Source organism: Anopheles cruzii, chromosome 3, assembly GCF_943734635.1.
Source record: "Anopheles cruzii chromosome 3, idAnoCruzAS_RS32_06, whole genome shotgun sequence".
Classification (NCBI taxonomy): domain Eukaryota; kingdom Metazoa; phylum Arthropoda; class Insecta; order Diptera; family Culicidae; genus Anopheles; species Anopheles cruzii.
The window spans coordinates 8103015-8125352 of NC_069145.1; the positions used below are offsets into that span (position 1 = coordinate 8103015).

At 50.6% G+C, this 22338-nt stretch overlaps 5 protein-coding genes across 7 annotated transcripts; 3 read left to right on the plus strand and 2 right to left on the minus strand.

The window, feature by feature from the left end:
* The first annotated feature begins 1174 nt into the window (after positions 1-1174).
* LOC128271686 (pre-mRNA 3' end processing protein WDR33) lies at positions 1175-5766 on the plus strand. 2 transcript variants are annotated; one of them, XM_053009302.1, is made up of 8 exons: positions 1175-1447; positions 1516-1785; positions 1862-2013; positions 3386-3610; positions 3695-3928; positions 3995-4539; positions 4607-5468; positions 5544-5766. In XM_053009302.1, exons 1-8 carry the CDS (start codon positions 1175-1177, stop codon positions 5674-5676), a joined length of 2694 nt encoding a protein of 897 aa, XP_052865262.1. In that variant the 3' UTR covers positions 5677-5766. The 2 variants fall into 2 exon arrangements, with proteins under 2 accessions (XP_052865262.1, XP_052865261.1); XM_053009301.1 differs by having other exon boundaries at positions 4607-5766.
* Positions 5767-6226: 460 nt separating this feature from the next.
* LOC128272533 (MAU2 chromatid cohesion factor homolog) lies at positions 6227-8599 on the plus strand. The gene is made up of 5 exons (XM_053010358.1): positions 6227-6558; positions 6631-6810; positions 6875-7400; positions 7468-7930; positions 7994-8599. Exons 1-5 carry the CDS (start codon positions 6334-6336, stop codon positions 8529-8531), a joined length of 1932 nt encoding a protein of 643 aa, XP_052866318.1. The 5' UTR covers positions 6227-6333; the 3' UTR covers positions 8532-8599.
* A 215-nt stretch (positions 8600-8814) lies between these two features.
* LOC128271894 (ubiquitin-fold modifier 1) lies at positions 8815-9571 on the plus strand. Its single transcript, XM_053009571.1, has 3 exons — positions 8815-8955; positions 9068-9124; positions 9211-9571. Exons 1-3 carry the CDS (start codon positions 8948-8950, stop codon positions 9404-9406), a joined length of 261 nt encoding a protein of 86 aa, XP_052865531.1. The 5' UTR covers positions 8815-8947; the 3' UTR covers positions 9407-9571.
* LOC128271893 (uncharacterized) lies at positions 9505-12383 on the minus strand. Its single transcript, XM_053009570.1, has 7 exons — positions 12019-12383; positions 11305-11486; positions 11000-11249; positions 10615-10923; positions 10401-10547; positions 9851-10334; positions 9505-9783 (listed from the first exon to the last, which is right to left on the minus strand). The coding sequence occupies exons 1-7, from the start codon at positions 12316-12318 to the stop codon at positions 9596-9598; spliced, it is 1860 nt and encodes a 619-aa protein (XP_052865530.1). The 5' UTR covers positions 12319-12383; the 3' UTR covers positions 9505-9595.
* Positions 12384-12657: 274 nt separating this feature from the next.
* On the minus strand, positions 12658-15894 carry LOC128271540 (coagulation factor XI-like). Of its 2 annotated transcripts, XM_053009115.1 has the most exons (5): positions 15705-15890; positions 14697-14903; positions 14364-14614; positions 13985-14266; positions 12658-13917 (listed from the first exon to the last, which is right to left on the minus strand). In XM_053009115.1, exons 1-5 carry the CDS (start codon positions 15708-15710, stop codon positions 12798-12800), a joined length of 1866 nt encoding a protein of 621 aa, XP_052865075.1. In that variant the 5' UTR covers positions 15711-15890; the 3' UTR covers positions 12658-12797. The 2 variants fall into 2 exon arrangements, with proteins under 2 accessions (XP_052865075.1, XP_052865076.1); XM_053009116.1 differs by lacking the exon at positions 13985-14266 and having other exon boundaries at positions 15705-15894.
* Positions 15895-22338: the final 6444 nt, after the last annotated feature.

Consider the following 22338-nt stretch of genomic DNA (forward strand, 5'->3'; position numbering starts at 1 on the left):
ATGAAGTTAAAGTAAAAGATTTAACATTCATTTTTAACATCAAATTGTTTATGAGTGCGCGGATTCATATACATTTTGACATAAGCAGGATCGATTTGACATTTTTACGCTCGGAGTTACGGTTCATCTGGCCTTCCAGTAACCGTTTCCGGGAAGCGTTCGAAAACGGGGCACGCAAAAAAAGGATTTTTTACTTGCGAAATTATGTGTGCGTTGAAAGATGAAGTGCGCCGCAATCGCTTTTACACCAAGGCAAATTCATATATTGAACGGTGCCACGTGCTTTTATTAAAATTCAAGTTCAATGCGTTTCACAGTACAATCTTGGTTCGCCCATAAATCATCCGCTATCTATCATTAGCCGTCAGTTTTAAGTCGGGGCTTAATACGCCCCGATACGGCTCTGTCCGATAGTAAATAAATGTATAGACCCTACGACCACAAGATAGTTTACTCCATTTGGTTGTGTCTCTCCTTCACTGTCGGTGTAAACCGCGGCTCGACTGTACCGGCCATTACGCCGACACATGGCGGCGCTGTCAACGGGTGACAGCAACGATTCGGCAGAAAAATGGTTGCCCCGCAAACTACCATCAAGCGTAATTTGGCCCAACGTTAGAAGCCAATCGGCGGAAAAGACAATATTTTGTCCTGTTTGCGGTACGGCCGCCTAGATTAGTGAGGTACGCGTCGCGAAAACTCGAAATCGAAAGGACGACCCAACGCGACCCCGAAGAGCGTCGAGTGAAAGTTGTGGAATCGCTGCTCCGGACGCGGAGTACGCTGCACATTGTAAGCAAATCATGTCCAACATTTAGCCACCTGCGGGGACAGTGAAAGGGGCGGCTCCGGAACGGAACCACCTGCGAACCCCGGTCGGGCTGAACAGTGTAATACGCGTCCCAGGTGTAAAACAAAACCGTGCAGGGTTGTTCGTGGTGGCTACGTTCCGTCGCTCACTATGTGGCAGTGTAACCGCGTGTAAATAGTGCGTAGTCCCAACGGTACGGAGGTTTCCGGTTGCTTCCGGAGGGATTCAGTGTGATTGGATCCGTTTTCTGTTTAGTTCGGTCACTGTCGTTCCGTTTGCTTGGTTAACGCTTTTGTCCAGCTTGTTTCGTTTGTTGTCCCCTCCCCGACCCCTCCGTTCCGGCCCGGTTAGCTTTGGGGTGAGATGGAGTTTTCACAACCGCCACCGTCGGTGGATGCGGCACCATCGGTGCAGCACTTTGCAAACCCGCCGCCCATTAACCGCATCCTGAGCTACCAGAACCCGCAGCCGCAGAAGCAGCAGTTTTACTTTTTCCACCACAAACCGTACCACCACTTCAATGGCTTCCGCAGCGGCGGGCCAATGTCGCAGGATGACTTCGACGGCAAGCGGTTACGAAAGTCGGTCATGCGTAAAACGGTCGACTACAATGCGTCCATCATTAAAGCACTCGAGGTAAGCGGTACGGTAGTGCCCCGGACCTCGGAGCAATTGGTTTAACCCCTCTTTTCGCTCAATTGCAGTCTCGGACCTGGCAGCGAGATTACCGCGACCGGCGCGCCCTGCAGCCGGAGAGCATCTACATTCCCGAACTGTTGCCACCGCCGAGCTACATGGACAACCCGAGCAACGCCGTGACGACACGTTTCGTCAAGACCGCCACCAACAAGATGCGCTGTCCGATCTTTACTCTCGCCTGGACCCCGGAAGGTCGTCGGCTGATCACCGGCGCCAGTTCGGGAGAATTCACGCTCTGGAACGGGTTAATGTTTAACTTCGAGACGATCCTTCAGGTACGGCACGCTGACGCTGATGCAATAATGTGCCCCGTGACTTAAATGCCACTTGTTTCTTTTCTATCGCGCACAGGCTCACGATGTTTCGGTGAGGACGATGGTGTGGTCACACAACGACAACTGGATGGTAACCGGCGATCACGGCGGATACGTCAAGTACTGGCAGTCGAACATGAACAACGTCAAGATGTTCCAGGCGCACAAGGACCCGATACGTGGAATAAGGTACAAGACGGGCGAAATGGCACCATCGGTTACGCTGGTGGCGTGCACCGTTGCCTCACTCGGTCCATTCGCAGCGGTGAACCCACCACCCGACATGCTGCTTCTCTTCCTGCCACTCGTCGCTCGACTAAGTATACTCTACCTCTCTCTGTTTCTCTCACAAGCTCACTCACTTATGCTCTTGGTTTGTTTTACTGGCCACTGGCGGTTGCTTAAACGTAACCCCTGCAATGGTAATTTCCAGTTGCTCCTCTAGAACGCACACGCGAACGAAGCGAACTGCACACTTTTTTCGAAGAGTGTTGTTGGGGCAATTTATGTTGTTGCCCCAACGAAATGATCAATGCGTCGCTTCTATTGAAGTGTATTTCCTTGTGCCACCCTTGTGATATTGCATTTTTTTTTCGTTTCATCTGTGATGCCATTTTTGTCGGGGATTAATTTATTCCGATACGAATGCCTTTTTTACACATTTCGTATCATTCGGCGTTGCCCTCTTTGATTGAATCGTCCGACGAAACGAAGCACCATGTGATCAAAGCTAGCCCGGAAATAAAATAAAGCAGAATTTCTGTTGTTGGGTCTGTTTCGTTTCGTACAAATGCGGCAACATGGTGCTACAGACGGTATGTGATAATAAATGTTATAAAATACACCAAATAAAACTGACTGGCCGGTGCTCTGTGAATGTTGTGCATATAAGCTAACCAGCGCGAAGTTTTAGGCAAAAACAAATAAAAACTCTACCAGAACAGTGCTAGTTTCGTACCAACTTTAAAAAGGCCTACTGCGGGCCGAAAGTTACTATTGAAAATAAAGTGCCAATGCGAGACCATTACAACCGAGGCGCTCGAATCACAGCAACCCATGTGTGAACGTGTGTTTTTTTCCTGTTTCGATTAACGTCCCCGAAATCGACGTGATGGTCCGTGATAACTTTGCAACATGGCGCCGCACAATGAGAAGTTTTCCAATAAAAATTAGCAGCGCGGCTTGGCAGTAACCTTTTCCTTTCTGTTTCCAACGGCTCGGGGGTATACGCTATGACGGCCTCCGAAAACTGTCCTATTCTTGTACCATTTGACAAAAATAAAATGTTGAAAACTAAAGTAATTTCAGCCATTTTAAGAAACTTTACACGAAGCACCAAACACTACACCTAGCTGTCGAGCCAAGTGGAGTGGAGAAGAAGGAAGTAGAAAATGAACCGGAGTGTGACACGGCGGCATGACAGAGAAGCGGTTCCCATCCCTTTTCCAAGGTTCCCCCTAGTAGTTGGTTAATTTTTGTTCCCCAATTTCTGCTCTGCCTTTTTATGCTTTGTTCAAATCCACACAAAACGGCCGATTTGCGACAATGTTCAACTCTTCAGCTTCAGTCCGTCGGATGCGAAGTTTGCGAGCTGCAGCGATGACGGCACGGTGCGCGTGTGGGATTTCATGCGCTGCCAGGAGGAGCGTGTGTTGCGGGGCCACGGTGCCGACGTCAAGTGTGTCCACTGGCATCCGCAGAAAGCGCTGATCGTTTCCGGCAGCAAAGACAACCAGCAGCCTATCAAACTGTGGGACCCGAAGTGTGGCCAAGCGCTAGCCACTCTGTAAGCGACGGATGAACTCTCGCGTGAAAGAAGGGACTTGGAGGTTAATTTGTTATTTACTTCTTCCTTTTCCGAATGGCTCAGGCATGCGCACAAGTCCACGGTGATGGACCTGAAGTGGAACGATAACGGAAACTGGCTAGTGACGGCTTCGCGGGATCATCTGTTGAAGCTGTTCGATCTGCGCAATCTCAGCGAGGAGGTTCAGATATTTCGAGGTCACAAGAAGGAAGCGAGTGCCGTCTCTTGGCATCCGGTGCACGAGGGTTTGTTCGCTTCCGGTGGCTCCGACGGATCGATTCTCTTCTGGAACGTTGGGTACGGTCTTGTCGATGTGATCGTCACATTTTGCAACCATCTCACGAGTGCGGTTCCTCTTTCCAGCACCGACAAGGAAGTTGGCAGTATCGACATGGCGCACGACAGTATCGTGTGGACGCTGGCCTGGCACCCGCTCGGGCACATCCTGTGCTCGGGGTCGAATGATCACACGGTCAAGTTTTGGACCCGTAACCGTCCCGGCGATCAGATGCGAGACAAGTACAACCTCAACACGCTACCGGCGAGCTTGGCCGGGCTGGACGAGTGCGAGCTGGAGGAACACATCGTCATCCCGGGCATGGGTCCGGAGGATAAGGTCGACATCGTTGAAAGCATTGCGACGAAGGAAACGGGCCCGATTCCCGGGCTCGATCTGAACGTGAACAACTTTAACGAGAAAATGCGCGAAAAGAAGATTCCCTACAGCAAACCGATTCCGCGCAACTTCCAAGCACAGTGGAACGAATCGGGCGCACTCGATGACCACACAACGGCCGACGAGATCAAGGAGGTTATTTCGCAGATCGTCGACGGCGTCACACCGGCTGCACAGAAGAAGCCGCTACCCACCGCGATGGCCCTTTACGATCGGATGGTGCAGGTTATACGTAAGTACAACGGAGGTGGCAAACCTTGTGCGATCATTATACTGATCTTCGTTCTACTTTCGCTCAGCGGGGGGTGCACTGGAGCGGGCAATCGACAATGGGGCGGAGGCTCTGAACCGCTTCATCGAGCAGGGTGGCATCCCGGAGCTGCACGATATCTTCCCACCGCAACCCGTGCCCATCGAGGCGGCGTCATCGACGAATGGTGATGGCGGTACGGAAGAGGGCGGCGGTTCATCGAAACAACCGGCCCCAAAACGGCGCCGTCTCGACGTGGAACCCAAATTCTTTTACGGCCCGCAACCCCCGTTCGTGATCGATCTGGTCGATCCACCGGAAGTAGTGCGCAACGAACCGGAAATTGTAATCGCCACTGGCGATGACGATGATGCAGGGTCGAAAGATGATGTGTTTGATGCAAACATACCTTCGCTGCTTCAGGTCGACCCGAACCAACCGACCCTTCAGTACAACACGGAAGACCCGACGGACCCCAAGAAGCGTGGTGCGGGTCGAAGCGAGAAACAATTGCGGCGTGACAAGCGCGATCTGGAGCAGGACAAGCGGACGTGGAAAGCGTTTAACGATCGTAACTGGGACGAGGAGGACGATGATGTGATGATCGTGGAACCGGCGGGTTCAACGGGTAACCGCAGGTCTGACTCTCCCGTGAGCCAGAGTACCAACAGTAACGGACCATGGGGCGCGGAATACGAAGGTGATGGACAGCCGCCACCCCCTTGGATCAGCGATAATGGTAGTTCGAGGGGGGGCCCTCCACCACCATTCGGTGGTGGACCGTTCGGTGGTGACGACGATGGTGGCAGATCGTTGGATGGGTTTAATAGCCAGCGGCCACCACCACCGTTCGGTGGTCACCTCAATCCGAATCCCTTCGCGATGATGGGTGGAAGGAACGACGACGGAGGTGGAGGATCAGAGTACAACCACGGTGTCGGTGGGTCACACAATAATCCCGGCGACCATCGGGACTTTGGGCGGAACGATGACTGGGGGCGTAATGAAGGTGGTGGCAACAACCATCGTGGAAATAATCGGAACCGGGGTGGCGGTAGAGATTTCCGTGATGACCGCGGTGGTCGACGCGGTGATCGTGGGTTCCGGAGAAGAAACTAGCTCGTTTGGGGAACAACGGGGTCGTGAGAGTGAAAACATGCCCTGCAACTGGCACGATCGCGGGTCTGTAGAAAGCAACAATTGTAAGAAAGGTAGCCCTTAAGAATAAATATTATAAGGTCTGTAAGTCTTTATTTTTTCTTTGGTCCAATCCCAGATTAACGTATGGTAAGAATGAACCAAGGCGAAGGGATTAAATTGGGTTTCCAATACAATTAGGGTAGGTTCCAGTAAACATTATACCGAGAACCAGTCAGTTGACGCTAATTAATAACCTGTAATAATTACAAGAAAACATTCAAGTGTTGCCCGTTTTCTATGCCATAACGGAACCATGCAATTGGCATACGATTTTCATTAAAGGATTAATTTCATTCATTCATTAAACACGGGATTTATGAGCATTGAAAGAAAAAACACGCGCGACTGATACGTTTCCAAAGGGAACGCAAACAATCGGACTCGACTGGCAACACTGTCTTCCGTGACAAAACGTCAAACCGACGCTTGATGCAATCGTATTTTGTTTACGTCGTCGGCGCACGAAAACAGTAAAATCGGTGCTGCAAGGCGGGAGAAAGATTACGCTTGCAGCTTCCGCGTGTACCCCACGAGCCCCGTTTGGTCGGTTGATCATCTCGCCCACCGGACAGACCGATGACGTCTTCGCAGGATGCGTGCTACATCTCCCTGCTGGGCCTGTCGGAATACTTCCGCACGGCGTCACCTCCGGACATCAAGAAGTGCATCCAGTGTTTGCAGGCACTGTTCACATTCAAACCCCCGCTCAAGGTGGAAGCCCGAACGCACCTGCAGCTCGGCCAGATACTGATGGCCTACACGAAGAACACCGATCTGGCAAAGAACCATCTCGAGCAAGCGGTAGGTGGAAAGGGTGTACCGTACTGCGCCAGTGGCCAAGGTATTTATTGTTTTTTTTATCCCACGTTTCAGTGGATTCTGTCGGAGAACATCAACAACTTTGACGATGTAAAGTTCGACACGGCCAGCCTGTTAGCGCAGCTGTACCAACAGCAGGACCAGAGTTCACTCGCCAAACCCGTCCTCCGGAAGGCGATCGAACTTTCGCAGCACAACGTTTACTGGCACTGCAAGCTTCTCTTCCAGCTAGCGGTAGGTGATCCAAAGATCGTTATGGGATTGACCCTTACAACTGTTCTTTATTCTTTTTCCGCAGCAAACACACGCCACGGATAAGGAGTACGCGCTCGCATCGGAACTGTTGGCCGTCGGCGTGGAATCGACGGATGAATCGAACGCTACCTACCTGAAATCGTTGTTCCTCCTCAGCCGTGCCATGATCATGATGATCGAGCGCAAAACCAACGATGTGCTGGCGATCCTCAACCAGGCGGGCCCAATCATTGACCACTCGATCACGAACGTCCATCTGAAGGAGTACCTGAAAGTGTTCTTCTACGTGCTGCAGGTTTGCCACTATCTGCAGCTCGGGCAGGTGAAGACGGTCAAAACGAGCCTGAAGCAGCTGCAGCAAAGCATTCAAACCATCATGGCCGCCAACTGGCCGGCGGATGAGCAGATATTCGGACAAAACAGCACGGAAATGTTCATGTGGCTGCCGAAGGAGCAACTGTACGTACTGGTGTACCTCGTTACCGTTTCGCACTCGATGATGGCCGGCTACATGGATAAGGCACAAAAGTACACCGAAAAGGCGCTCACACAGATCGAGAAGCTTAAATGTGAGTAAACTCGAATCCTATGTATGATCCGGAATCCATTGACTAATCCATGCTCCCTGTTTTGTAGCTCAAGAAAACAAACCGATCTTGGCCGTTTTTCAGATCATCCTGCTCGAGCACATCATCATGTGCCGGTTGGTGATGGGCAACAAGTCGCTGGCGATCAAGGAGATCGCGCTGGCGAAGGACGTGTGTCTCTCGTCGTCGCACAAATTTCTCTTGAAACGGCACGCTCCCCAACTGCACTGCTTGCTCGGGCTGTACGCCATGTCAACCAGCCTGTTCGAGCACGCCGAGAAGCAGTTCTACACCTGCATCCAGGACACGACCGAGCGGGAGCTGAAACTTTTCGCCAACCTCAACCTAGCCATCGTGTATCTGCGCACCAAACGGGAACAGGATTTGCGCAACATTCTCGAGCAGATACAGCAGGAGAACTCACAGTGCTCAAACAGTCAGGCGCTGATGGGCAGCTTCTACTACGTCCAGGGACTGAACGCGTTCCACAAAAGCAGCTTTCACGAGGCCAAGTAAGTGATCGGGCGGCCCATGATCAACGTAAGGGATTGTACATTGAAATGCTCTGTTTTTAGACGATTCCTGCGCGAAACGCTCAAGATGGCCAATGCCGAGGATCTGAATCGATTAACGTCCTGCTCGCTGGTGCTGCTGAGCCACGTGTTCCTCAGCATCGGCAACTCGCGCGAAAGCATGAACATGGTCACGCCGGCGATGCAGCTGGCATCCAAGATACCCGACATCCACGTGCAGCTGTGGGGCAGTGCCATACTGAAGGACCTTCACCGGATGCTGAAGGAGCCGACGCAGGAGGTCGAAGCGTACAACAATCACGTCAACTTTTCGCAGAACCTGATCGCCGACCAGCTCAAGTGCACCAAGTTTCCCGAGCACACGCTTATCAGCTGGTTCCAGGGCGATCCACCGTTACCGATGCTCTCGCAGGAACTAGTCCAACCGCTGGCGACGGCAGTCTCTAACGCTCCGATGGCGTCCGGTTCCGGTGTGCCATCGCTGGTCGTTACAGGGCAGCAGCAGGGGACGGTCCAACAAACGGGCGGCACTTACGTACGATTACCAGGCTCACTTAATCAGCAGGTTATGTTCCAGTGAGGTTACCAGGGAATAGCGATAGCATGTGACCAACGACCTACCGACTGCTCCTTAAGTGTGTGAATTGAACCATGAAATAAAGCAAAATTTCAATCAACAAACCTTTGTTCACCTTTGTTTCGCTTTAACATTTTTCATTTTTAACGTTCAAGTTAGAACAACGTCGAAAATTCAACAAATATCCTTGACTTCGTTCGCGAACGTGCAAACAATGACGTTTCCAAAGGGCGCTCCCCAAAGCTGTTGTCAATTGTACCAGCAACGTGTCATTTGCATTGTTGACGATTTCTGTTTGGCCGGACCAGCACCAATTCGAAAAAAGATCGCTTCCAAATAGATTTTTCGAGCATTTCACTCCACGTTTCAATTCCATTAGTGTGTAGCTAGAAAACGAATACGTTAGAAATATTAACAAAATGGCAGCGTAAGTATTTCTCTACGTTGAGCAGCTTTGTTGGTGCGATTGCAATTTGTCCATACGTTCACTTTTAGCCGTCTCGACTTCCGAATAATTACTTTACCCCTTTCTATTGCAGCTCGAAGGTAACGTTCAAAATTACGCTCACGTCCGACCCGAAACTGCCTTTTAAAGTGTAAGTGCACTCAAGTGAACCGTTCGGTGATCAAGGATCTTATTCAAACAACCTACAACTTTCTCCATCTGTCTTACCGAATCCAGATTAAGTGTCCCGGAGACGACACCGTTCACGGCGGTGCTCAAATTCGCGGCAGAGGAATTCAAGGTACCACCGGCAACGAGCGCCATTATTACCGACGATGGAATCGGTATCAACCCGCAGCAAACGGCGGGTAACGTGTTCCTGAAGCACGGTTCCGAGCTTCGGTTAATTCCACGCGATCGTGTCGGGTGTTGAAGTGGCTACTCATTGTTTTCGGTTTTGCAAAATGTTAATGTCAGCAGTACGTTAATATGTGATTTGCAATGCATGGCATCTCGTTAACCATTGGCTGGTTCTGCTTATGATTTTTATTGTTGCGCTCGGAGATACAAATAAATACTTTCGTCCCATTATAATCAAGGCAAAATGTTTGGGCCTTTTTGCCTACGAGATTTGTTGCCGCAGCCAGTCGCGGAACTTGGAAACATCGGTAAACACGGAGTACTGGTTCGGGTCGCAGATGAGCAGATTGCGACGCTGGGCACTAATCGAAATGATACCGCGAATGTAGTAGCGAGATCCCTCGTCAAACACCAATCCGCCACCGCTGTCGCCATTGCAAACCGAATTTCCTGTGTGTGGAGCGATAAGAGGAATGGATTACTTGTTGGCTCTTATTCTTGAACTGGCAGAACATACCATCTGCATGCCCGGCACAGAACGACTCTCCGACGGCGAGCACCACGTTAAACTGGACGTTCTTCTGTGAACATACCTTCTGCGAGACTACCGGTACCTCCAGATAGTTGAGCACATTGCTGATAACACCCTCCCGGTTGAAACCCCAGCCCGTCACCTTACCATCGCGGTCATAAAACCCACTAATGTCCACGGTCCGATTGTAAAGGCACACCGGCTTAATGAAACTGTTGTACGTGATATTGCGCTTCAGTCGCAACAATCCAATGTCGGTCGTGTACATGACCGGATTGTACTCTCGGTGAACGATTACCATATCAACGGTACGATAAAGGTGGTCATCGATCGTGCTAATGTCGATGATGCCCGCGTACACACGGAACAGCCCAACGTCGAGTGTTTCATTGGTGTTAGGCCGCGTCAGGCAATGTGCGGCAGTCAGAATCCACCGTTTGCCTACGATGCTTCCTCCACATTGATATTGCTTAAACAGAAAAGGAAACAGAATCGAGATGAAAGCAGCCGAAAGCCATGCCTCCGTTTTACGAACCTCATCCAGATATATTGCGACATGCCACGGGTGTTCGCCTTGTCCGGAGGCCACTCCACCGATTATGCGAGACTTTACCCGTTTAGCAAGCGGTGGTAGGACTGTCGCACATTCACTCTCATCCAACGGCCACGGCATCTCTTCTGACTGTAGAAACAAAAATAGGAATAAATTTCTTCGAAAGAACCTGTTCCTGACTTAAGCGCCATCTTACGTCACTTCCTGCTGCCGAGCGATCGGTAGTCACTCTTCCAAAATCACGATCATTGATAGTGGGCCTAGGCGTTGTAGCTCGCCAGACTTCGCCATTATTTCCACCATTTCCGTTCAGTACGCGACGACGACGCTGCCGACAATAGTTGTGGCCATTAAAGTTTACTTCCAGTATGTCCGGTAGTGGTCCAACTTGGTTGTAGCGAACGAAGAAGTTGAGTTCTATTTCCGCATCCTTCGGCAGTATAAAGGTACGGTTTTCGATCCGAAACCGTATACTGTCCTCTGTCGTAACCTCACCGAAGTGGTTCTAGGGCACAAACAATCCCATGATTAATGTTGCCGTACTTAGAGAGCGCTATTCCAATCTGTACATCGTTGTTTACCCCCACTATGTACACGGGATGATCGAAAACGATTTCGATCACCGCGCGATCGACGGTATTTTCGGTCACCAGATCCATCACCGCGTCCCATCGGCCATCGGACACAACAGCGCCAGCCCGGATCGCCTGGCAGGATGAGTTGAAATGTTGCTGCTCATGATCTCTGGTGAAGTTTCGAGAGTTTACCACCGGTCTTTCGGCGCTGGTGGCAGGACGCAGGAAAGTTGACGGTCGAGGACGCGTCAGTGGTCTGGAATTTAGGTCAATTATTGGCGAGCTCTGAATGTTTCAAAGCCTTAACCTACATCATTGTTAGTGGACAGATTGTGAGACCGTTCACTTCAATTCTCACGACCGTCGGCTTGGTGGAAGACGTGTAGGACACCTCTACCGGGATCTTCACGATTGTTCCGGCTCGCATGGCGTACGTCATGTTCGCTATGTGGAAACTGTGGTGATCGAGGGTGCTGACGTGACCAAAGTAGTTCTGCAAAGAGGTAGACACTTATTGAAAAAGAAGGCATGGACCATATGACTATGTTTAATTAATATAAACATTAATCAATCAGTAACGATTTACACAACACACGGAGCAAAAGGGGTAATTCGAAATGGTGTGACGCACCATTTAATATCACGTTGGTCGCCATAGTCAATAATACGTTTCCACTTCCAGGAAACTGGGAACTCTTTGAAGAATAGAAACTGATTCATGGAGAGTATAAGCTTCCAAAGCATTATTTTAGCGCAGATTTTCAACAACAACGAATTTGGAAGCTGTTTGTAATGATTGCGCATCAAATACGACCGAATTCAACACAACCTCATCGCAGCAGTACTACAGATTGCACTTGCACACTGCACAATGTTTTCGAACCGTTTCCACATTTGTAAACATCGCGCACTTCGAGCGATCTGTGCTCCTTCTATCACGGACACCACACACTAGCCTTCAATCGCAAAAAGACCCCACCGCTTACTGGAAATAGGCAGGTCCTTGGGTTCCCCAACTTTCTTACCGTTAACTGCTCTACTTCCCGGTCAAACTGGAGCACCAACTGTACGTAGCGTAGGGTTATATTGGGCCGCAGTTCCAGCGTTCCTTCGTACCACTTCTGGTACGTGTCCTCACGATCGATCGTAAAAAGATCACTACAACGTGCCGTCTGCGACGCAAGCGCCACGCGAACCTCCGAACTGCGACCTCCCGAGCGCCCAAAAGTGGTAAGCGCCTCAGATCGTTGGCCGAAAATGGCACCCAACAGGATACATAGTGGCACGGGCTCGAGTATGCACTGCATTCCACTGCGACACAGCATGACTACGTTGTTAGATTCACTGGTACCACTCTATCGATCAAAGGGTTGATCCTCACTGTACTACGATTGCGAGACGAATGAGCGCCTAGTAGCGCTGCGAGGTGAAATGTGCCAGCTGCTGACCCGGGCCGCTTTGATACCGGCGCCAAAACATTCAATCACAACGTTGATAGTAGTGAATCAATCATTTCGCCATTATACGAGTACGATGACGTCGCTGGGTTTGGCGAAGGAACTTTACTCCGAGCCGTGACGTAGTGTGATAAGGCGAGCTGCAATCTTTCCGTACGAGAAGCGAGGTATGTAGGAATTAGAGGAAAACAACGGGTTTGAGAATCAGTGATCGTCACAGTGTTTTTATTTTGCTTAAACACGTTCACGTGTTTCTTGGGCATTCTAAATAATGTCTGCTCAACTATTACGATGATGATTACTAAACGCTAAGAGCTCGTTCGCTAAACCACAGCTTTCGACACTGCTCAGGTTGTCGTCATCAAGCTTTTGATCCATCTGACAAACTTGGCCACATCCGTAAACACTACGTAATGGTTGGGATCGCAACGGAATCGATCCTGCAGGGCGGCACTGACGGAAACCACACCCCGTAGGTACCAGCGGCCATTGTGCTTGAAAACCATTCCGCCACCGCTGTCCCCATTGCAGACCGAGGTTCCGTTCTTGAACCCGGCACAGAACGAGCTGTCCGACGTAATCTTGCTGAAGAAGTCCCGGTTCGACCAGATGCACGTTTCGTGCGCCACAACGGGCATCTGAGCGAACGACAGCCGCGAGCTCACTAGGCCGTGCTCGGTGTAGCCCCAGCCCGGCACGAACCCAATCTTGTTGATCAGCGACTTGTAGTCGTCGTCGAACGCCCACAAACAGACTGGCCGCACAAAGTTGCTAAACTTGACATCGTCCTTCAGCAACAGCACGGCGATGTCGCTGAAGAACCGCTCGTGATGGTACTGCGCCGGTACGTGAATCGAACGGACCTGTGCGTCCTCCTCGACGCCGTTCCACTTGCCCAGATCAATCTTGCCAAAGTACAACAACAGGCTTTCTGCAGCGACCGTTCGACTGCTTTTCTCCAGCGTCACGCAGTGAGCCGCCGTGATGGACATTCGAGGCGACACCAGCGTCGAGCCACACAGGTACTTGAGCTCCGTGATCGAACTCCGATAGAGGGCGCCATGCCACGGAAACTGACCCCGTTCCGTTACCGTTCCATGGGTTACCAAGGGGTTGGCTTTTGGGACGACCGTTCCGCAGCTGTCCTCGTCTGGCTTGTTGATGTAGTGTGTCTGACCACCGGTAGCCGTTCCGGGCGTACTGTCTTTGTTGAGAAACGCATAATCCCCGGCGAAGTACTTCTCCCCGGCGGTGGTCCTCGATTGTGCCGGAGTTGGGCTGGACGACCTGGTTGCGGTCGTGTAGTCATCACCGGCATTCAGTGCCACTCCTGCGAAAGGATTCGGGTTCCGTTCGTTCACCAGCGACCGTTGCGTTGCCGTAGATGTTCGGCTGGACACTTCCCAAATTCGTTCATCCGCAATCGGACTGTAGGTCGTGGTGATGGTAGTTCTTCTGGTGGACGGTCTACAACGAACGGGAAATTAGGTATTAGATTTATCCGCCATGCTAAACACACACCATTCTAAACTACCGAGAATCCGATTCCACCGATGATGGGTAACTGGGGTTCGGTAAATGATCGCCCCTGCGTTCTTCTACGCCTACGCGACGTGGAAACAATTGTCCTCTATCTACGTCCGGAGAAGGTGGGATGGAACCGACAGCCCTTGTCGATACCGTACCATGCGAGGAATGATAGGACGAAGGTTTTTCCTGGGAAACTACAGGAGATGCCGCTGTGGCGTACGTATTAATCGGATCTACTACATGAGGAAAGACATCCGTTATGCTATGGTCAGTTTCACTAGAGGTTCTATTGAGGTTAGAGTAGAGAGAAATCAAACCCCTTTTTAGTTCCAATCTACACAAGACAAGATAGTTAAATAATACTGCTACCATGCATTACTTACAGCCTATGGGTGTTTTGTCCTCTACCATGGGCTACCGTCGGACGTGCCACCTGCCTCGTAGGAATCGGGTTCGTGTCAACGCAAATGTTTTGTCCATTGAAGCGAATCTGTCGCAGCAGAGGTACCGGTTGATCTGGTTGGTAGCGAACGTAGATCTTCAGAACCATCACTTCGCCGGCTCGCAAGTGTTTCGATTTATCCGCAATGTGAAACTCGATGTTATCATCGGTGCTGTAGTCCCTTAGAAACGTCTATGACGACGATGGAAACAAGCGGATGGCGTTAGCTAGCGAAAATGTTTGGAATGCTTTCAATTGTGCCTATTGGTCATACCCCAAATGTTAAGACCGGTGCAGAAAACTGGAGGTCCACAAACACTCCGTGGAGTGGAACGTTGCTCTTCAACCGCACCGTACCAAACCACGTGTCGTAGGAATCGTCTCGCTCGTCGTACACGAACACGGCCGGACAAGGAGATGTTTTCTGTAAACTTGGCTTGATGTACACGGCAAACACCACCAGCAGCGTAGGTAAAGGTATCTGCACATGAAAACGTTAATGATGGTGTTAGAATATTTTAACAACTTGCATACTACAGCGACTACAAGCACAGCTCGCTACAGATTGTGCACGAGAGTTTATTCCATAGAGCAGCGAACGCCGTGGTTCCAGACCACTGCTATATAATTTTCATTTAGTATTCAAATCAAATAGCGTCCACGATGCACGCAAATGACTAAGTAGAAACAGTGTCTGGGCGCACACGATGACTCCCAACGAGTACCACCGCTTGCATTTCCAGCTCCTCTAGCGCCCAAGTATCAACGGTTCTACCGAGACTAGAACTAACTAAACATCGTGCGATCGCTATCTCGACGGGCCACGACACCGCTTACGGCGGATAACGTCCGGAAGTCGAAGATCGTGTACGCAATGGTTCGCTGGTACGCTGCTTCGCTAGTTCGCTGGAGACTTTCCAATGAAATCGATATCCACTGCTTCGTATCTGCGTCATAAATTGAAGCTTTTTCCTTAGAACTTGATAGAACAGAACCAGTTTCAATGTAGGTTGGTTGGTGGGTGGGATAATGCGACGGTAGAGTGAAGATGGAATGCTGTTTCGACTTCTGTGGTGCCCATCGCTCGGCTTTTGTGAGGCACTGAACACACACGGTGCGTTGCACAAAACGGGAAGCGAACGTTACGTCACACTTGTTGTTGTTGTTACACAGGAATAACTTTGATTATTTTAAAGCAAACTAGACCGGTTTGTCACAGTTCCAGTTGTGGGATCCGCTTTGCTTTAGTTTCAATACTGTTTAATACTAAACTGTTATTAACCTTCATTTTGGGGCCGGTTGCTCTGTATCACGGCGTAATGGTAACCTGTTCCGATCCAAACATCCGGTTCACTGGCGGTCAATGGACACACGATATGTGCTGGCAGCGCAGCTCAACCGCAACACAACGATGTGTACCTGTGTTGAGGTCGGGACCGTAACTAAGATCACCTAGATCGCCGTACACTGGTTTTATGTCGCTAGACTCTGGAACTTCGATCTTCGATGCAGCCGCACGATCAGTCAAGCGATCGAGTGAGCTGCCGACTGCGTGAGCACAGCGTCGATGGATCAATGCGACACCCCACTTACCGGAGGTATAGCTTTCCGTCTGGCACCAAGGGAATCCCCTACGTCTACCTGTCGCTTGAGAGGGTCTCCTCTGGCTGAGTGAAAAGTGATTGATACAAATGGCTATACACCAAATATTCGTGTACATGTCATACTTCGACTTGAACTGTTGAACACGGGTATCAGTTTAATGTGTTTTTGATGTTCAAGTCTTTGCCTACTATGAACCGCGCTATAGGAGAATCGCGGAACATTTGCATTCGTCATGGATTGGAAATTCAACTCTTATCGAACACTTGTACATTTTTGTATTATTAATGCAATGAGGACTTTACATTACAACGTACTTTCGCTAAAGATGATGATTAGAAAACCAATTCCACGACTGTAACGCCCTCAGAATATGGGCGGCTTAGAAAGAGGCGTCTTTAGGGTCGTTCGTCGGAATCTAATTCGATCGAATTGCTAATCGCGGAAACGGTTTTTGCGTTTGCCGAAACCCACCGAGACGATGAGCATCCGTTTTGTTGTTTTAATTGTGCGCTCCGCGGCCCTTCCGCTACCCTTGCCGTCGGTCTTCGCATTTCTGATGATGCGCCCCGCGTTCAGCCCATTTTTGTAATCAGCCCGCCGCGAGCCCTAATTTAATTATCATCTCTCCGTGGCTTCGATGGCTTCGGTGCCCGACGGAGCAGCGTGCCCGATTCGATTCTAATTAAGGTTTAATGATGCCACCGGTTGGCGGGCGCCTTGGCGAAGCTAATGTTTTGCAAGGCCAAACGAAACCAATACGCAGCCAGGCACCGAACTAACACTAGCAAAGGCGCGTCTGTAGCAACACGGTAAAGGATCGGAAGGGGACACGCACACACCCATCGGAACCGGGGCCGGTGAATGCAACTGCACCCCACACAGGATGGCAACGGCAATTAGCAGAACATAAACACCTAAACCCACGGCGGTTTGGCGCGACAAGCGATGAACCGTTGTTATCGACCTCCGAGGCATTAGATCTAAGGTATGGCCTCGTTTTGAAGCGGACTCATACACACACACACGTGGCTTGCTACAATGCAAGGTCACCACCGTTGGGAGTGCAGTGCAGCCCAGTGAGCAAAATTGAGTGACCGACGCTCTTCTCACTATGGAAAATCAAGGTACCATCCGGTTACCATCGGGTTACCGACGGGTTACCATCGGGTTACCAATGTAATTTCTCCATTAGAACTCCCTTGTGAGATGGCCCGAAAACCCCGATGGCAGAAATTGGTAACCCGATTTTTTTCTCGAGCGTGCCCCTTGTCGTCTCCCTCTCTCATATGTGCCCTCTCCCTCTTTCTTTCTCTCGTATCCCCTGTCGGTTCCCGAAGTGAAAATGCTTCGTGTCGGTTTGGACATGCGCAGTGCCATTTATTTCTCGCTTTTGTGTGTTCGCTTTTTCGTTCACTCTACCGTTCGCCGTCCTGCTTCAGTGCATTGATGTAAACGCCGTGGTGTAAACGCCTTTGACGCCGTAAATGCCGGTGCCGCCGTAAATGCCGGTGCCGCCGTGTTAATTCCAGTCGATCGCTACTTAGTTTGACCAGCTTGAGGTAGAGATCTGAAACGAGCAGAGTGAAAACTTGTCAACATTATTTGAACACTACTGAACACTGTCCAATAAACTTACCTGTATTATTTCAATCAGGATCACACATGATGGAATGCACTTGAACTTGGTAGAAACTTGCAACTTGATCAACGCATCTACACACACTATACAAAATAGACAGAGTTCGACTTTGCCGCGACTCGAAAATTCGGTTAAGTCCCCGACGGAATGCTTTATGCGACTGCCGGTGTGCTTCGCGAGCCGCTCGGGACTGTGTGTCGCTCTGTCCCTTTTTTTCTATTCCTTTTCCTTTCTTTCATTCGTTCGTCTTCCACTTGCTCGCGGTCGCTTCGCGTCTCGGCCCTTCCGCCCTTCCCTCTCCAGGTAATTTAAACCCACAAGCTCGCGCGTGAAACTCCCTCCTCTCGTGGTTTCCTCCGCTATTTTCCGCCGCTGCCCACGAGCGGACCCTCATGAGCCGGCCTGCTCACTGCAGCGAGCGTCGCGCCCGCCCCCTCTCGTCTTCGCCGCAGGCAGAGGGGCGTTCGAGCTCACTCGTTTCAGCCTTCCTCGTCCCCTCCTCAGGCGGAGGGGTACCTCGGTCACTCAAAATTGTTCACTGGGAGTGCGAATAGCTCCCACCGTTGGCTTTATTATTGTTTCTATTTTTCATTACATAAACCGTTGCTCCAGTAGCGGGCGGATTGGATTTGAAATGCTAATGCATGCTGCTTCGCCTGCTTCACACTGCAGAGCCCCATGCCGCTCGCCGCGAGGTCGATGCATTTTTGTGGCAGTTCCGGTTCGGCTAGTGGTCCAGTGTCTGAGAGCACATCATCATCATCGCAATAGCCATTTGTTGAGCCGCACTGTTGGTGTTGATTGTGATAACCTACTCTCGCTCTTGAGAAGAGCGAGCACCCGATCATGGAGCGAAAAGAGGGAAAATCGTGGAAAACAAACTCGCCTCGCCTTCCAGTGAACCTGGTGCCTTGTTTCTTCCGGGTTTCGTCGGGCCGAAGGAAAACAAACCGTTAAAAACTCCCAGAACAACTGGCGTGAGAATTGGCCGTAAGATAGCGTCAGAGAACAACAGAGAGAGGGAGAGAGAGAGAGAGAGCTTAAAGAAAATGATTGTTCGAACGCGGTCTGAATGCGAACCGGTACGGGAAAATCTCAGACACGGAGACCACCGCGGCGTCCTTGTTTTTGAAATTATCTCCAGCCGTTATGTTGGCCAATACGTAATGGAGTTTGTTGCTTGACACAGTCAACTATTGTTACTCCATTTTACGCTACGTACAGTGCGTAACGCTAGGCGCTGATCTTCATTTCGTACACTTTGGTGACTTTTATTTCTACACAAATCTCCCACGCCCCGGCACAGAGGTCAACTGTGGTTCTCATCTTGCAGGTGGCTTTTTTTTCTGGGTGGCATCTTGCAGGTGGTGGCAGGGAACTATTTTTCTCTAAGGTTTTCTAGAATTCTATGTGCAATTTTCACTGCTCTTTTCTATATGCTAGTTTCGTTGCTCACTAACCTACGTGCTCGCTATCGCGAATTAAGCCGCTAAGATTATGCATTCTGGGAGAGTTCTCGACTATGCGCCGGGAACAGAGCTGGCGAGAGCGCGCTCTCTATGTTTATATGTTTTCCTTACGGCGGCTCTCGTATGTTGCACCACTTTTCCAACGCACCGACCGGCAGAGTGACCGAGCGCGTTGTCGTCTGTCCTTTTTATCACACACACACAAGGGGGCGCGTTCTATTGTCGAATTTTCGTCGGCCACAACGATCCTCTCTCGCGCGCGCGTTGCGTTGTTTCTCTCGTTGTTCAGCGCACTCCGCACCGTTTCTGATGAGCTAAAAACACAGTTGAATTTTAGCATCGTTTGTAGGCGGTTGCCGTTGTCGTCCGCTGTTCCGAGAACTCGTCTTTTCCTAGCCACACAGTAAGAAGGCACCAGCGGTGTGTGTGTGTGTGTGTGCGTACAAATACAAAACTCCGACAAGGCAAAGCAGTGGCCATTCAGCAGCGATAGGCAAAAAGTGGTAAAAACGCGGAAAAGGAATCACCACCAAACACCGTGCTGGGCTGTGCCGTGCCGTGTTTCGGTGTGCTAGGTGGTGCCCGCGAAGAAAAATAGGTTATCGATTGTTTTTGGTCGTGACGGGAAGGGAAACAACAACAATAATAAATCCATTCGCACGCAGGCCATGCGGTGGTTGCCGGGCAGCAGCGCGCCCGTCGAAAACTCACCTCACAGGTGAGACGCGCTGACCGCGTGGGGTGCGTGTGAGTGGAGTTTTGGAGCGGCCAATAACGGAATTGTAACTCCGCGTCACCGGCCATCGGTGGGGTGTTAATTGAATTTAAATTAGTAAATAATTGCCCGCCCGGTCAACGGGTGTACCGTGGCGTGGCCGTGTTGTGCTGTGATTGCTAAAAAAAAATCAATTCCCAAATATACGCGGCCAGACTAATACTCGGGGCGGGCGCTATGTGTGAGTGTTCCGTTAACATGTAAAGAAAATCAACTTCCCCCCCACCGAGTCCGGGCAACGATTCGTTTCGTTCTCGTTCCCGTTCCCGCAAATCCTGTCCCCCGGCGGGGTTCTAAAGCGGGTGACAAACATACGCAGCGCGAGTGCGTAACCAGGCTCCTGCTTTCATCAAAACACCTGAATCACCGGCGGCCACGCTTAACCGGGGGGGTCCTCTGTGTCAGAGCGACAGAGAGAGTACGATCGGGGTTTTCCTTTTGAGTTCAAAAGAAACGCACACAAATACGCACTCGCTTTCCGTTGCGCTAGCGCTCCGATTCTCGGCAGATCCTTTTGATGCGGCTATTTGTTTTGTTTCGCTTGAAGTGGGCCGTGTACCGCGACCGGCTTGTGTCCTTTCAAGCGAAACGGCGCTCTGGCGGCGGCCGTGTGTTCGTATCTGCCCGCCGCCATCGTCCGCACGAACACCACTTACCGGCCGGTGCCGGAGGTGTACACGTACGCATGAAGGCCACCGTTCAACGAGGACGACGAGATGATCATCTGTCAAACATTTGTTGTGCCGGTTTTGCTGTCAACCAACGTCGTTGTCGTGGTGGTGGCGACCTTCTCTCTTCTTCGTGGGGTCGATTGTTTACGAAATTCGTTTGTTTCCTTCTCATTTTCGGGGTTGCCTCTTAGGTCGGCTCAACACCGGGTCGGGGCTTGAATCTTTAAGGCCGCGCGGCTTGGGGTATTTAGAAATCCATTGGTCAACGGATCCGTTCCCGTTTGCGCTCGGCAGGTTTCGTGACTCTCAGCAGGCGGCTCAACGTTCGTGTGCGTGTGGTGCTAGAAAGTGAACACTTCTATTCCGAGAAGAAACCCAAGAGTCGATTGGTGAAAACAAAAATAAAATTAGTCAAATTCAATTTGTCCATCTTCCGGTGTGTGTGTCCGTGCGGGCCAGCGTGTGACCGGATAATCGGGTCGGGTGGCAAAGGATGCCAATCTGTCCCCCGGGACAGCCCGGACTGGTCCCGTGAACCCGGCTGGACCAAAGCTCCACTCCGCTGCTGCGATGCGATGAAGTGTGATAAATTGAACTGTCACAATGCGAAAGGTAAGGATAATCTAGTTACCCGTCCAAGTTTCTTATTACAGCACCTTTCTCCGTGTCAGTTTCCGTTGCTCTTGGCGCGCGGCCGTAAAGGGTTTCGGTCAACGTCACGCAGGACCAATCGAATTACAATTTCACTCCCCTTTTTTTATCCGAGTCCGACGGTGGGGGACGTTCGGTTTTCCCGGACGTGTGCCGCCCGATGTTCTGTTTTGGCCGGGGGCTCGCACAATGATGATAGATGATACTTCCGGGGCGACCGGGGGAGAGCAACCGGATGAGGCTCGCTTACGACGGGGCCTAGTCCAACGTGCACACGCACGCACGCACGGAGGCACGCTCATTTCCTTTTCTTATTTATCGACCTCCAGGGACGCCGGACGCGCCACCGTTTATTAGGTTTGTGGTCAGCGCTGGCGGCGTTTTGCGAGGCAAAAGGGTTCGCACATAAAATGTGGAGAACATTATTTACGCAAAGTAGATCCATCATGATTAGGGAAAGGGCGCCTGGGTAATGTCTCAATTCGGGGAATTGGTTTCGAATCGTTGTCCGTCGGTGCCATCGGTGCCGGTGCCATAGGTGGATGAGGAAATAATAAGCCAGTAACTGTGATCCGTTATTCATCGATTTCGATAGGATTTGGTTTAAGGCATCAAATTTATAGGAGACTCGAGAGAATCTTATTTTAAGACCGTTTAAAACGTTTACTTCTGTAATGTGAAGTTCCGTTTTGTTAAAAGGAAATGAAATGCTGAAGAAATGAACAATCCATTGTTGAAACATCGATCGAAACATTGGCTTATCTTTTGCCGATCGTTGTGCCAATCGTGGGTATATCTACTCCGTCGTCTCGCCATCGTCAGCCAAGTGTTAACAAGACGCTTGTGTCGATAGCTAATTAGCAAACAGCGTCCGGAGGCGACCCAAGCACGTCGCTTGTCGTGGCCTTAGCGCTCATCTCTGCCGCCGTAGTGTTCGATGAGGCAGCAACAATTTACGACTTCTTTCCGTCGCAATATTTCTTTACGGAAAACCGAAGATGAAGTCGTGATCTATGGGCGCACGAAAGAGCCATAAACAAGAAGGTGCTCCGTTCGAATGGTTGGTGCGTGTGTAAAGTTTTATGCTTTTCCAATATTGCCAATTA

What these genes read in the sequence shown, in the direction of transcription:
- LOC128271686 (XM_053009301.1), top strand. Translation starts at nt 1,175, where the DNA reads ATGGAGTTTTCACAACCGCCACCGTCGGTGGATGCGGCACCATCGGTG. An exon ending in GACCCGATACGTGGAATAAG is followed by an intron (nt 2,014 to 3,385) that starts GTACAAGACGGG and finishes TCAACTCTTCAG; the next exon opens with CTTCAGTCCGTCGGATGCGA. An exon ending in TCGGATGGTGCAGGTTATAC is followed by an intron (nt 4,540 to 4,606) that starts GTAAGTACAACG and finishes ACTTTCGCTCAG; the next exon opens with CGGGGGGTGCACTGGAGCGG.
- LOC128272533 (XM_053010358.1), top strand. Translation starts at nt 6,334, where the DNA reads ATGACGTCTTCGCAGGATGCGTGCTACATCTCCCTGCTGGGCCTGTCG. An exon ending in AGAACCATCTCGAGCAAGCG is followed by an intron (nt 6,559 to 6,630) that starts GTAGGTGGAAAG and finishes CCCACGTTTCAG; the next exon opens with TGGATTCTGTCGGAGAACAT. An exon ending in AGCTTCTCTTCCAGCTAGCG is followed by an intron (nt 6,811 to 6,874) that starts GTAGGTGATCCA and finishes CTTTTTCCGCAG; the next exon opens with CAAACACACGCCACGGATAA.
- LOC128271894 (XM_053009571.1), top strand. An exon ending in CCGAAACTGCCTTTTAAAGT is followed by an intron (nt 9,125 to 9,210) that starts GTAAGTGCACTC and finishes TACCGAATCCAG; the next exon opens with ATTAAGTGTCCCGGAGACGA.
- LOC128271893 (XM_053009570.1), bottom strand. Translation starts at nt 12,318, where the DNA reads ATGCTGTGTCGCAGTGGAATGCAGTGCATACTCGAGCCCGTGCCACTA. An exon ending in ATCCCGTGTACATAGTGGGG is followed by an intron (nt 10,924 to 10,999) that starts GTAAACAACGAT and finishes TTTGTGCCCTAG; the next exon opens with AACCACTTCGGTGAGGTTAC. An exon ending in GCTCGGCAGCAGGAAGTGAC is followed by an intron (nt 10,548 to 10,614) that starts GTAAGATGGCGC and finishes TTGTTTCTACAG; the next exon opens with TCAGAAGAGATGCCGTGGCC.
- LOC128271540 (XM_053009115.1), bottom strand. An exon ending in CACCGGTCTTAACATTTGGG is followed by an intron (nt 14,615 to 14,696) that starts GTATGACCAATA and finishes TCGTCGTCATAG; the next exon opens with ACGTTTCTAAGGGACTACAG. An exon ending in GGACAAAACACCCATAGGCT is followed by an intron (nt 14,267 to 14,363) that starts GTAAGTAATGCA and finishes TAACCTCAATAG; the next exon opens with AACCTCTAGTGAAACTGACC.